Below are 15166 nucleotides of genomic sequence, written 5' to 3'. Positions count from 1 at the left end.
ATATGAGAATTTAATAATGTGGAAACCCAAGAACTTTAAATTAAAAAATTAAAAATTAGAAAAATTGAAAATTCCTAATTGTTATGTCCCTAAAATTGCAGTATTTAAGCATCTATTATAAAAACGAACCTCTCTCATTATTTATTAGCTTCTCACTAAACCAACTACAGACACCATAAAATTAAAAATAAATTAAAATTTTAACTTGCATCACAAAATTGAACCAAAGTTCGTTTTCCTTTTTTACCCAAGTGAAAGTTTAATATTAGGGTCTTTTCATCAGAAAAAGAGGACAACCCTCTAGTTGTTGTTCAGTGCGTAAAAAACATGCCCTAGTTTTTGCAACTTTTTTCCAGTCAACCGCTGTTGCAATTAGGAGGGTGTTTTCGGCGTCACATTGGGGATGTTAGACCCTGGGACCCTCGATCGTGGGTTATCTACTAGAAAATACGATCCACTTTATGTGAGTTCTGGTGATCGTGTAATTATAGTTCTTTCAGACCCTACTTCGCTATATGTAACTTTTTCCTTTGATAAATGACGTTATTAGCGAGAATATTTTTATGGTTCTTCAAGAATTATTTCAGTTAATCTTTCACTCTATGTATGTCAGAAAAATAACTGAACTTTTTTAATAAAAAGAGAAGAATTAGATCTCTTCATGCTCTTTTGAGTTTTCCAAATATTATTGCATCTCGTTTTCTTACAAGCTTTCCTTTCAAGTACATTCAAGTACTAAAATTAAGTAATCAAAATGATCAATAAAATACTAAAATTAAATGGTCAATAAAATTAACATCACCCTTACTGTCTAATTACTCTGTGACATTTAAGTATTTACCTCCGGTTTTAAGGGATAATAAAACTTCGATGATTAAATTTCGAAAATGAACGGCAAGTTCCATTACGTAAGTTTTCCAAGCACCGTTACCCATTTCCTTTATTATCCTGAAAGCTTATGCACCGCACGAATTAAGTTACTTAATATCGAGGTGGGCAAGTTTTTGCCTCGTCCAAGGAAGCAATCAATTTTTCGCCGTTTCTGACCCAACGTTTTCCATTAAAGCACAGGCAATATAGCCGTCTCCAGCGTATGTCAGAATTTCGTTATCCTACCTGAGAAGCCATCGGTTCCAATATCCGATTTTAATGGTCCCCGAAGGGTTTGCGTAGGGCAATTTATAAAGTTACAGGCCACGTTATAGAAGGTAATGGATCATTAGGGTGGATGGCGAAATCTGGAACCTTCGGATTTATGGCGGTTCGCAACTGGTGCTTTCGTATTCAAAACGTTGATTAAAATTTATTTTATAAGAATTTCAATAAAATTGTCAAACTTAAAAATAAAAAAATTTGACATTCAATAAAACTATCGGACTTAAAAATACAGAAAGTTTGACATTCAATAAAATTGTCAGATTTGAAAAAAAAAATAAAAAAGAAATTTGAGATTCAATAAAACTATCGGACTTAAAAATACAGAAAGTTTGACATTCAATAAAATTGTCAGATTTGAAAAAAAAAATAAAAAAGAAATTTGAGATTCAATAAAACTATCAGACTTGAAAATACAAAAAGTTTGACATTTAATAAAATTGTCAGATTTAAAAAAAAAATAAAAAAGAAATTTGAGATTCAATAAAACTATCAGACTTAAAAATACAAAAAGTTTGACATTCATTAAAATTGTCAGATTTAAACAAAAAAATGAAAAAGAAATTTGAGATTCAATAAAATTATCAGACTTAAAAAAGAAATTTGAGATTCAATAAAATTATCAAATTTAAAAATAAAAAAAATTTGACATTGAATAAAATTGTCAAACTTAAAAAAGAAATTTGAGTTTCAATAAAATTATCAGACTTAAAAAGAAAATAAAAAAATTGAAATTCAATAAAATTGTCAGAATAAAAAAATCAACCTTCAGGAACCACAAGCAATAGTCATGTTTCAAAAAAATTTCCAACGAGAATATCGTCCCAAAAAATGCATTGTATGCATAGAGAATGTAGTTCAAAGTCATCCGAAACACGACGGCATTTGCGGATTCAAAATGGCGAAATTGGACGAGGTAATAACGAAACGTTTGTCCGTCGAACAGGATATCCAAAATCGCAATCTCCAAGGTCCTTGGCGAGACCTACAACTGCCAATATCGAGTTTCATGGACTTGTAAGAGTCTCTATATGACCCGGGTGTACAGTTCCTCGAGTACGTTTAAATTCGCTGCGATGTTTCTGTAGCTCTGTTATTAAAATGTTCGTTGCTTCTGAACATCGACACTTTCTGAATTTTACACTCTGCTTTATACACAATTTTCATCTTCTAGACCGAATAAACTTTACAATCTATAATGTTTTCGAAATTCAGCTTTAGGATTTTTATGAACATTTTGTATGAAATTAAAATTTAGTTTATGAAGTTTTTGTGTATGAATTTTGTATAGCTGAAATTATGTTTTTTTGTTTTTAAATTTAGTAGCAATTTGTGTAATTAATTTACACAATAGTTACAATAATTTACGCATAATTCTGGTAAATTATTGTAAATGTGGTTCATATAATGTAGTTCGTATATTTACACATATAAGTACATATATACATATGTAGTCTATATAATTACACATACAGGTACATGTACATATAGTCTATATAACTACACATACAACTACAAACGTGTATGCAGTCCATATAAGTACACATACAACTACATATGTAGATGTAGTCCATATAAGTACACATACAACTACATATGTACATGTAGTCCATAAAAATACACATACAACTACATATGTACATGCAGTCCATATAAGTACACATACAACTACATATGTGCATGTAGTCCATATAAATACACATACAACTACATATGTGCATGTAGTCCATATAAGTACATATGTGCATGTAGTCCATATAAGTACACATACAACTACATATGTGCATGTAGTCCATATAAGTACACATACAACTACATATGTGCATGTAGTCCACATAAGTACACATACAACTACATATGTAGATGTAGTCCATACAATTACACATACAACTACATATGTACATGTAGTCCATATAAGTACACATACAACTACATATGTACATGCAGTCCATACAATTACACATACAGCTACATACACATGTAGTCCATATAATTACACATACAACTTCATACAGGCTGTCCATATAATTTCAATACACTCAATATTGATAAACTAAGCCATTGACAATAAACACAATTATATGTATATAAAATCTGCACAATTCACACATATGAACAAATAGCAAACATAAAAATTTCAACACCACCATAAAATCAAATTAAAACTACCTTTTGTAAAAAGTTCCCGAATAACAGTTGAACCGAATAGTATAAAGTTAAAATTTACTCACGCCAGCGTAATAATCTCGCAGCTTTTTGTGCGAAGTGCCATATATCAAGCCACTCGAGACTCGAGAGTATAAACATCAAACGGATGTGCGGACATCAACTTTTATAGAGTCCTCGAAAGTTTCTCTCGGAGTTTCTGATTGATGCTAGGTGAAAATTCAGTAGAAAGGGGAATCGATACTCTATCGGGCGATTTCGACCGCGAACAGTATATCTATGCTTCCGGCAAGCCGATAATGGCGTCCTTAAATCGGGAAAAAGTGATCGTAGGAAGGTTCAATCTGCGACAGAATCTTTATTTAATGCTGAATTTGTGTAATATAGTTTGGAGGTGGAGTTGGAAAATAAATAAAAGAGCTGTATTAATAGGAAAATTATTTTGACATGTTTTGGTAGGTGTAGGACACTTGTGAGGCGGTCATTTAACTGTCTTTCTTAACTGTAGTTTCTAATCTATGAAATCGTTCTATTTCCAAATTTTCAAATTTGTGAATTTTTGTGAAATTTTCCAATGCTCAGCAAATTTTCAAATTTCCAACCCCTTGAATTCCCCAACTTCTAAATTTTCAAACTCTAAAAATTCCTAAATTCACATATTTCACTAATTTTTCTCGAATACCCGAATTTCCAAATTTCTCACCTCTCAAATCACAAAATTTCCAAATTCCAAACCTGCAATCCCTAAATTCTGAAATCCCAGCATTCAGAACCCCAAAAATTCATCAATCCAACTACAAAAATTTCCCAATTTTCTCTTCAAAATATTAAATCACCAAACGACTTTCATCACCGATAACGATATTATCAGTGCAGTAAATAACGATGTATCGATAATCGAAAGCTCGTCGAAATATTTCAGTTGGCAAAGATTTCGAAATCGGGATCAACCAGCATGCTGCAGAAGGGATCATAAATCACCGGCTATCCCATGGGAGATTCGACGGTGTTAACGTTGATTTTCGCATAACCACTCGGTTATACTTGATTTTCTAACCCGTTTCCCTCTTCCGGTGTGAATGGACAGTATTTACGAGGGTTTACAATTGACGTCATTGCACGATTATTTTCTCTGCTGTAATAGTTTGTTTCTTCAACTGGATAATTGTATGATCGTTTCTAAATTTGTTGGACGTCTGAATTTATCACGATGGAACTCTGCGATATCGAGTTTACGCTCTCTTACGGGTTGTTATGATGTTTCCTACGTTTTCAGTGATTTAATTCTCTTAGAAATATTCCATGGAACATAGTCATTTTCTCTGAGGATAATTTATTATGATGTTTCTAACGAATTACGCGAATCTGGGGTTTATTGGATTACCAGCTTTGATTCAGTTTGTGCGACTTGACTGTTTGTACACTTTCGTATCTTGTGTGGTGCACAACTTGTGGGATGGTGCACTGTTCTATTAGTTATTTAATACCTAGGTTCATGAAATGGAGGGTAGCTGACAGCTTCGTATAACGCGTAGTTATGCAACGCGTAGTAATGCAACGTGTGGTAATCCAGCGAATAGTAATCCAACGCGTAGTAACCAAGCGTGCGGATATCCAACGCGTAGTAATCCAGCGCGTGGATATTCAACGCGTAGTAATCCAACGCGCAGTAATGCAACGCGTGGTAATTCTACGCGTAGGAATCTAACGCGTAGTAATCTAACGCGTAGTTAATCAACGCGTAATAATCCAGCGCGTGGTAATTCTACGCGTAGCAATGCAACGTGTGGTAATCCAACGCATAGTAATCCAACGCGTAGTAATTCAACGCGTAGTAACCCAGCGTGCGGATATCCAACGTGTAGTAATCCAGCGCGTGGATATTCAACGCGTAGTAATCCAACGCGCAGTAATGCAATGCGTGGTAATTCTACGCGTAGGAATCTAACGCGTGGTAATCCAACGCGTAGTAACCCAACGCGTAGTAACCAAGCGTGCGGATATCCAACGTGTAGTAATCCAGCGCGTGGATATTCAACGCGTAGTAATCCAACGCGCAGTAATGCAACGCGTGGTAATTCTACGCGTGGTAATCTAACGCGTAGTTAATCAACGCGTAGTAATCCAACGCGTAATAATCCAGCGCGTGGTAATTCTACGCGTAGCAATGCAACGTGTGGTAATCCAACGCATAGTAATCCAACGCGTAGTAATCCAACGCGTAGTAATCCAGCGTGCGAATATCCAACGTGTAGTAATCCAGCGCGTGGATATTCAACGCGTAGTAATCCAACGCGCAGTAATGCAACGCGTGGTAATTCTACGCGTAGGAATCTAACGCGTGGTAATCTAACGCGTAGTTAATCAACGCGTAGTAATCCAACGCGTAATAATCCAGCGCGTGGTAATCTAACGCGGACCAATCAGAGCGCGAGGATTACGCGCGCTCAGCCGCTAGGCTCGAAGCTGTCGCTCTCGCGCCTGCGCGTAATCTCGCGCTCTGATTGGTCCGCGTTTTTCCTTAATAATTCAGAAACGAAGCTTCGCACCCCATTTTTGCAAAGGGAAATCTTATTCAGAATCGCGTCAGCTACCATTTCAGAGACCTACACTAGTTAAACTATGGCAAGACTTAAGTCTTTCCTCCCTTCCTTCGTATGATCAATTGTGCACCTAACTCACATTGTCAAAAATCTGTATAAAGGTAGTTTGAAATGTACTTCTACTAAAACGTACTTAAATGTACTTCTACTAAAACGTACTTAAATGTACCTATACTAAAACGTACTCAAGCATACTAGATGAACTTGTACTCTCGATGTAATCGCAGGTGTATTTCTTTCAGTATCATGTCATCTTATGACACACTCGCATAGCATCTTCCGTATGTCAGATGTTTTCGTTCGGCCTGCTGTTACCTATCGCCTCGAGATACAATCTCTGGTGCTTCACCACCGAAACCAACCGTATACAATTGGTCTATATTAAACCGCATTACGTACACGGTTGTCTAGGTGGGTGTGTATTGAAACGCGACCTTTAAGGCAAGTGTTGGTGCACCAACCTCGCTGATACAACTAGCTTGCTGTAACCTATATTGATTTCGAATATTCGATATCGCGTGCCGACACTCGACGCAACGATGCGATCCGTCGAGGACGATGCATCTTCATTTCAGAATGCACCGTATACTTTCTTCGCGGTCATTTTGTTCGAACTTTAGGGAACTTTGGTTTACGGATATTGTGACGGATGGAGAATGGTATGATGAATTTTATTTGTGGATGAATGTTGAAGTAATGATTGATCAAAAGGAGAAAGTCAAAGTTGGGAAAAATATTCTCATTTTACTTATTTTATATTAAATATAAATTATTCCATTTTATTTAAACTTTTAGTCATTTTCTAAATATTCAACCTTTCTGTAATTTTCTTCATATTCAGTTTCTTAAATAATTCTCAGTATAAAATCCTGTAATAATTTTCTTAATATTTGACTTTTTCAATAGGTCTCTTAATACTCATTATTTTTAATAATTCTCTCAATATGCAAGTTTATAATAATTTTCTTAATACTTCATTTTTAATCATTTCCTCAATATTAGATCTAAAATTATTCTCTTGATATTTGACTTCTTTAACAATTCTCTTCACAATCCCTCTTCTTAATAAATTTCTCAATACTCAATTTTTAAACAATTCTCAGAACAATCTTTCTCAATAATTTTCCCAATAACATGCAATACAGTCCGCAATAGAATCAAGCAATAATCGATTGTCCATTGTGCTGTTACAGGATCAAGTGCACACAAAAACGACGCAACCGGAAATGGAAGACCGGCACCCCTGTTGGCAGAACCGAGATACGGCGCCGCACCCCAACCGTACGGTAAGTCTCTCCCTATTTTCCTCTCGTTCTCTGCTCGATTTTCTCTTTGATAGTGAAATTAAGCGGAGCAATTGGGAAGAGAACGGATGGCCCATCCAATGGAGATGGTTACAGATTTTTCCTCGAGTGCTGGTGCGAAAAGCTGCCCTCCTCTAATTGCACCGCCAGACGATGCAGTTTTCGAACAACGATTTACTTTTTATCGTCGTGAATTATTCATGAGACGATTATTACCTTAATTCCCGTGTTCCGCAAGCTAAATTGTCATAATTATTTTTTTTATGAGAAAATTGATAATTTTAGATTGTTAACTCAATATGTTCGTAGGTGGACATTATTCTTGTATGAAGCTCAAAACAGTATATTTAAAATTATGAATAGATATGAATAATTATATCAAATCGATATATTTAAGAATAACATGTAGCAACTCTTTTAAACAATTTTTAATATAATTATATCAAATCAGTATATTTAAGAATTACATGTAGCAACTCTTTTAAAAAATTTTGATATAACAAAATTATTGTACGAGCAGTTAATTTTTGTTTCTAATTAAATTTCACTTCTTGTTAAAAAAATAAAGTGACTCAAAAAATAAGAATGACTATCAACAAAATAAAAATGACTGTCAAAAAATAGGACTGATTATCAATAAAATAAAAATGACTGTCAAAAAATAGAATTGACTATCAACAAAATAAAAATGACTGTCAAAAAATAGAACTGACTATCAACAAAATAAAAATGACTGTCAAAAAATAAGAATGACTATCAACAAAATAAAAATGACTATCAAAAAATAGAATTGACTATCAACAAAATAAAAATGACTGTCAAAAAATAGAACTTACTATCAATAAAATAAGAATGACTATCAGCAAAATAAAAATTACTGTCAAAAAATAGAACTGACTATCAGCAAAATAAAAATTACTGTCAAAAAATAGAACTGACTATCAACAAAATAAAAATGACTGTCAAAAAATAGAATTGACTATCAATAAAATAAAAATGACTGTCAAAAAATAAAAATGACTCAACAAAATAAAAATGACTCGTCAAAATAAAAATGATTGTCAAAAAATAAAAATGACTGTGAAAGAATGAAAATGATTTTCATTTCTGGTGAACGTAACAAGACCCGTTGACAGAAGCGCACATTTCCGTTTCGTTCGCGGAAGTTATTAACCGTAAGTTGCGTCGGGGCTAACAAGACCGTGGGAATTTTGACAGGAAATCGATATCGTAATTGTAGCGAAGTTACGTCGAGCTCTCGGAACTAAAACTATAGACGAAACCCAATCTCAGAGTTCACGACGTTTAAAGAATAGCAGCCAATACGGAACCTCGATAACGAAGTGGTCTTGATCGATAGCTAACCCGTTGCTAACGACGATTATATCAATTTCGTACTGAATCAAAGTATCAAAGCTCCGGAATGTCCGTCGCAAGCCTTTGGTACTCGATGTCGAACGAGTCGCTTTGGAACATTGGAAGATGTTTTTGAATATGTTCTTTAAAAAATAAATTGCATATTACTCTGAAAATATATAACTTCACAATAGTTAGTTCTTTCAATTTAAAAAAATGAATTTGAATAAAGAAGATTAGACGTTCAGTTAACTAAATAGGTTCAGGACAGAGTTAGCTCCAGAAGTTCTTCACAAGATAATTCAAATAAAAGAATAACACAAAAATTTTGAATTTGAACCCTTACCAAAATAATATCAAAATTCTCCACATAACTGCACAAAAATGACAGATATAACTAATTAAAAATTTTAATTGTGAAGAGATAGCCCGTTAAAGAGCATACCGATAAATATTTCGCAGCATGATTAATAAGGGCGCAACAGCTCGATCCATAATTAGTTGGCCGTAGGCCGCGAATAAAATCCCCAAGGCACAGAAGGACACCGTACATCCTCTCCGTTCCTCTTGATTCCAGGATCCACGCCACAGGTAACTTTTCCCCCGGGTGCTGGCCACGATCGTTACGAGGAGAATTTCAATGGGCCAGCAACGTATGCGGAGCCATACGTCGAGCGTTATGGTATTAAGAGTGATTTTAGCGGTCGAGAGCCTTTGCATCCCACACCACCTCGGCCTAATTACGTGCCCACCTTGGGACAAACACCACCTTCCAGTACACAGGGCTCTGTGATGATGGTTTACGGGTTACAGCCGGACAAAGTCAACACCGATAAACTGTTCAACTTGTTCTGCCTCTATGGGAATGTTACGAAGGTATGTATCATTTTATTCTTTCTATCATGGACGTATCTAGACATTTAGCCTTTGAATCATATTATATCTAAATATCACGAAGAAATTTAGTTCCACGCCCCCAAATTCCCACGCCCCCAAATTCCCATATCCCCAAATTCCCACGCCCCCAAATTCCCACGCATCTAAATTCTCACGCCCCCAAATTCCCACATCCCCAAATTCCCACATCCCCAGATTCCCACGCTCCCCGAATTCCAACGCCCCCAAATTCCCACGCCCCCAAATTCCCACATCCCCAAATTCCCACATCCCCAAATTCCCACATCCCCAAATTCCCACACCCCTAAATTCTCATATCTCCAAATTCCCACATCCTCCAAATCCCACATACGCCAAATCCCTACATCCCCAAATTCCCACGTCCCCAAATTCTCACACCCCCGAATTCCCACCTCTTCCTCTCTAAACATTAGAGAGGACTGCTCTTAGTTTGTGACATATTTTCATTGTGCATCTACGTCTAACATAGAGTTGGACGTTCATTCAGATGTTTTTTATATGATGACAATTTTTCTTGCACATCACGGACCACATATCTAGACATCACAATAATTTAGTTGTTCAATAGTATTTACATGAGGACAAAAATTCAATTAAAAATTTAGGGAGGAACTGCGTTTGTGACATCGTTTGAACATCTACCTCTAAAATGTGGTAATTGAACGTTCAGTCAGATGTTTGCTACATAACAAAATTTCTTGCACATCAAAATTAGAAGAGTAGCTACGTTTATTTAATATCTTCTATATTATTCATCAACCCCCAAAATGTGGTGACTGAACGTTCAGTCAGATGTTGTATAAACTAGTAAGACCCTTTGTTATTTTAATAAACAACGAACTAGCCCACCTAGACAGTCACAAACGACTAACCCTTTAACATAAACAGTCTCACCCTTTTACCTAAAACAGTCCCACCCTTTTACTTAAAACAGTCTTACCCTTTAATCTAAAACAGTCTTACCCTTTTACTTAAAACAGTCTTACCCTTTAATCTAAAACAGTCTCACCCGTTTACCCGAAACAATATTTAACGTCTACGTCGTCGTTCTGTGACAGGTGAAGTTCTTGAAGACGAAAGAGGGATGCGCGATGATACAGATGGGAGACAGCATAGCCGTAGAACGGTGTTTACAGAATCTGAACAACGTGACGATCGGAACAGACGGCAGGTTGCAGCTCGGTTTCTCGAAACAGGCTTTCCTCTCGGACGTCACCAACCCCTACATTCTGCCCGATAAGACAGCAAGCTTCAAGGATTTCACGGGAAGCAAGAATAACAGGTAAATTTAACATTTGCGATTTATGTGATGAGTACGTTTTTATTATACATTTTTTTATTATAAATTTTTGCAATTCTCAAGCTTTACAAAATTACTAAATTACCAAATTTCCATATTTTCAACTTCTCACATACCCAAATTTTTACTCCCCCAAATTTCCACATCCCTAAATTTCTACGTCCCCAAATTCCCACACTTCCAAATTCCCACGCCCCCAAATTTCTACGTCCCCAAATTTCCACATCCCCAAATTCCCACGCCCTCCAAATTCCCACGCCTCCAAATTCCCACATCCCCAAATTCCCACGCCTCCGAATTCCCACGCCCCCGAATTCCCACGCCCCCAAATTCCCACGCACCCAAATTTCTACGTCCCCAAATTTCTACGTCCCCAAATTTCCACATCCCCAAATTCCCACGCCCCCAAATTTCTACGTCCCCAAATTCCCACATCACCAAATTCACACGCCCCCGAATTCCCACGCCCCCAAATTCCCACGCACCCAAATTCCCACGCCCCCAAATTCCACCGCCCCCGAATTCCCACACCCCCGAATTCCCACATCCCCAAATTCCCACGCCCCCAAATTCCACCGCCCCCAAATTCCCACATCCCCAAATTCCCACATACCCAAATTCCCAAATCCCCAAATTTCCATATTTCCAACTTCCCAAATCCCCAAATTCTCAAATCCTAAATTTTCACAATTCTCAAACCTCACAAAATTCCCAAATTCCCAATTCCCCGAATTTCATCCCCCAAATTTCACTTTCCCAAACTCCCAAAATTCTCACACCTCCCAGCCCCCCCAATTCCCCAAACCCCAAACTCAAAATCTCCTCCAACTCTCCAAATTTCCCAAATCCCTAAAAACCCAAGCTAAAACCTTCCCCCTAACATTCACCCCAATAAAACCCTTCCACTATACAAATAAACCACACAAAACAGCCAAATAAAAATTTCCAATGCATCCACCCTTAAATTAATTGAAATTCCTCATCAAAAGAAAAGTACACGAAAGATGAGCAATTTGCTCTCCAAACTCGAATCGATCTATCAAACAGTCGTTGGTAATTCTAATCGGCTCCGAAACGTGTCTGGTCGTTGAATGAACCTTAATGAGCGAGGCTGGACTCTCTCTATATATAGCATACCAGTTTTCACATTTCGAGCGGAACAGAAATGCGCAGCGATTAATGACGTTCTTCCTTCCGGAGATTCCGACGTTCCTACGGATTTAATATTTGTTCGATGAAAAGTTCATCGCAAGCTGGCCATTCAGGTGGCTCCGTTTTGACGTTCACTGTTATACTGTTCGCGAGAAATTAATTACAAGCTTGTCGAGAGAAGGAGAGAGATCTATATACAGCCGGGGGAAAAGTCGGAAACGCGTTCGAAACCCGATGGGAATCGGAACTTGATTCATCTGTTTCCGATGATACATAGTACTCTACGGTACTGCCCCTTGAAAGGAGAAAAATTTATCGTGCGGAGGAAGTTAGGGAAATATCATTTTCAAATGTCGGGGTTGCCGAGAAACATTTTTAGAGTGTAACGAATTTTCTTCGCTTTGTATCTTCACACTTGGTACAGGTGCACATGTATGTGCGCTGGTGCATTGCAAACTTGTGGTGCATCGAGGTACATATGTGGAGTTTGCTATTTTTCGATGTGGACATTTTTGGGTTTTTTTAGTTTGTTTGTGTATCAAGTTTTTGCATTAGGTTTTTATATTTTTCGGTTTAAGTTTGAGAACCAAGCTTCGACATTCGCGAATTGCAATGCAATCAAAATTTCGACAACTCCAAATTATAAGATGCTCAAATTGGAACTACACCAAATTTCAATATCCCCAAATTCCAACGTCCCCGAATTCCCATATTCCCAAACTCTCACATCCCCAAATTCTCATATTTCCAAATTACCACGCCCCCAAATTCCCACATCCCCAAATTCCCACGCCCCCCAATTCCCACGCCCCCAAATTCCCACATCCCCAAATTCTCACGCCCCCAAATTCCCACGCCCCCAAATTCCCACGCCTCCAAATTCCCACGCCCCCAAATTCCCACATCCCCAAATTCTCACGCTTCCAAATTCCCACGCCCCCAAATTCCCACGCTCCCAAATTCCCACATCCCCAAATTCCCACATCCCCAAATTCTCACATCCCCAAATTCCCACGCTCCCAAATTCCCACGCCCCCAAATTCCCACGCCCCCAAATTTCTACGTCCCCAAATTCCCACACCCCTAAATTCTCATATCTCCAAATTCCCACATCCTCCAAATCCCACATACGCCAAATCCCTACATCCCCAAATTCTCACACCCCCAAATTCCCACCTCTTCTCTCTAAACATTAGTCTCTAAAACTTTCCAAAAGTCAACACCTGAAAGTCCTCCTCCCATGCACATATGTCCCCCACACAATATCCCCTATTTTCCCAAGCTACTTACTCTTGACGATATTTACTGATTTTTGTAAATTTACTAATTTCATATCTAACATAAATTGAAAGTTATTGAAGAAAATGTTTGTTTGTGGTTTGTTTGCAGGTTCCTAAATCCAGCAATGGCCAATAAGAATAGAATACAACCACCCTCGAAGATCGTCCACTTTTTCAACACACCCCCAGATTTAACCGAAGAAACCGTACACCGTGTGTTCGTCGAACGCGGTATTGAAGCACCTACGACAGTGAAATTGTTCCCTTTAAAATCGGAACGATCGTCGTCCGGCCTTATCGAATTCAGCAGCGTCGGTATCGCGGTAGCCGCCATCATGGAATGCAATCACACAGCGCTGGAAAACAGCAGTGAGTATTCTTCACATTTTAATTACATTCTTTTTAATATTATTTATACAAGGTTTAACTGAGTTTGGACACTTTTTATTTGGACAGTTTTGTTGTCTTTTATTCGAGATATTCAATTATGATAAATAAAATTTGTATGTAAATTTATTATGTATGCATACATATAGTAGTATGTATAATGTCTATAGTCTTCAATATATTCATGATTCATTCAGTGTATAAAATAACATTTTTTTGTGAATTTATTATGTGTACATATATGCATACACATAGTAGTGTGTATAATGTCTATAGTATGCAATATATTCATGATTCATTCAGTCTATAAAATAACATTTTTATGTGAATTTATTATGTGTACATATGTGCATACATAATAGTAATGTGTATAATGTCTATAGTCTGCAATATATTCATGATTCATTCAGTCTATAAAATAACATTTTTATGTGAATTTATTATGTGTACATATGTGCATACATATAGTAGTGTGTATATTGTCTATATTCTGCAATGTATTCATGGTTCATTCAGTCTATAAAATAACATTTTTATGTGAATTGAAATATTCCCTGTTTATTCAACATATAAGAAGACTTTATTATATAATATACAATATAGTAATAACAATTATAACTTATGATATAATAAGACGGACTTGAACTACAATTCGTACTAAAACGAATATATGTATAACAAATTACTTCGTATAAGGTCAAATTAATTTAAGAACATAAGACTTGAATACCGCTCTAATGAAAGGCTGAAGGATACATCTTCCCTGGAAGTTTCTCTGATTCACTTGTCACACGCACGAGTGTATGATAACCGTGAGATTCTAAATATAGAACGGGAAGTAGATCCAGCAGAATTAGCGGATACACCAGATATCTATCAAAGTTTCAATCTATTAAACCGTTACATGACAGCATCTAACAAGTTCTTCTTGTTCGTCTGAACTTCGATCGATATCTGTGTCACTCAATCCGCGCTTCTGCTTTGAACTTAACTTTGCCAAATCTTGTTCACAAATAGAAGAACCTCTCGATCGGTCCTCTACGTTCTACTTTATCCTGTTCTACTTTACGGCTAGGAAAAAGTTCGGTTTATTTTAAATTTGTGCCGAAAACTCTTTATACGAACCTGGAATTTTAAGCATGCTTTATTATAATAAATCGCGTACGATATAAATTATTAAATAACATTTGTGTTTTTCTTATAAATGTAAGGAAGTTTAATTCTTGATTTAACTACGTGCTTTCAAATTTGTTAAAAAATGAACAACCTCGGCAATATAACGAGAGTCCATACAAATCTTACTTCTCTAATGTCACAATTCTCACAAAGGACCCCAAATTTTATTTCATAATTGCAATAAATATTAAACACACTTAAACCATCATTTCCGTAGTACCTAAAGGACTCTCCGCCGTAACAGTCCTCACAAAACGCGTGAAAAGCAATTTAATTGCACTCCAACAACGAATAATCATCGCGCCAGTAAATCTGTTAATGCACTTGCCCCGAATCCTACGATTTCCGGTCGACACAGAATTATTGCAC

At 36.7% G+C, this 15166-nt stretch overlaps 1 protein-coding gene across 3 annotated transcripts in view; it reads left to right on the top strand.

The window, feature by feature from the left end:
* The window catches only part of sm (heterogeneous nuclear ribonucleoprotein L), a 240883-nt gene that overhangs the window by 214538 nt on the left and 11179 nt on the right, over positions 1 to 15166 (top strand). For all 3 annotated transcript variants that reach the window (XM_012286473.2, XM_076535609.1, XM_076535610.1), the window contains exons 7-10: positions 7118 to 7210; positions 9162 to 9460; positions 10561 to 10784; positions 13344 to 13603. In XM_012286473.2, coding sequence (XP_012141863.1) covers positions 7118 to 7210; positions 9162 to 9460; positions 10561 to 10784; positions 13344 to 13603 — 876 coding nt within the window. The remainder of the gene's footprint in view (positions 1 to 7117; positions 7211 to 9161; positions 9461 to 10560; positions 10785 to 13343; positions 13604 to 15166) is intronic.

Source organism: Megachile rotundata, chromosome 9 (genome assembly GCF_050947335.1).
Source record: "Megachile rotundata isolate GNS110a chromosome 9, iyMegRotu1, whole genome shotgun sequence".
NCBI lineage: Eukaryota > Metazoa > Arthropoda > Insecta > Hymenoptera > Megachilidae > Megachile > Megachile rotundata.
Note: the sequence above shows the minus strand (reverse complement) of the source record. Positions and strands in the feature narration are given on the sequence as shown.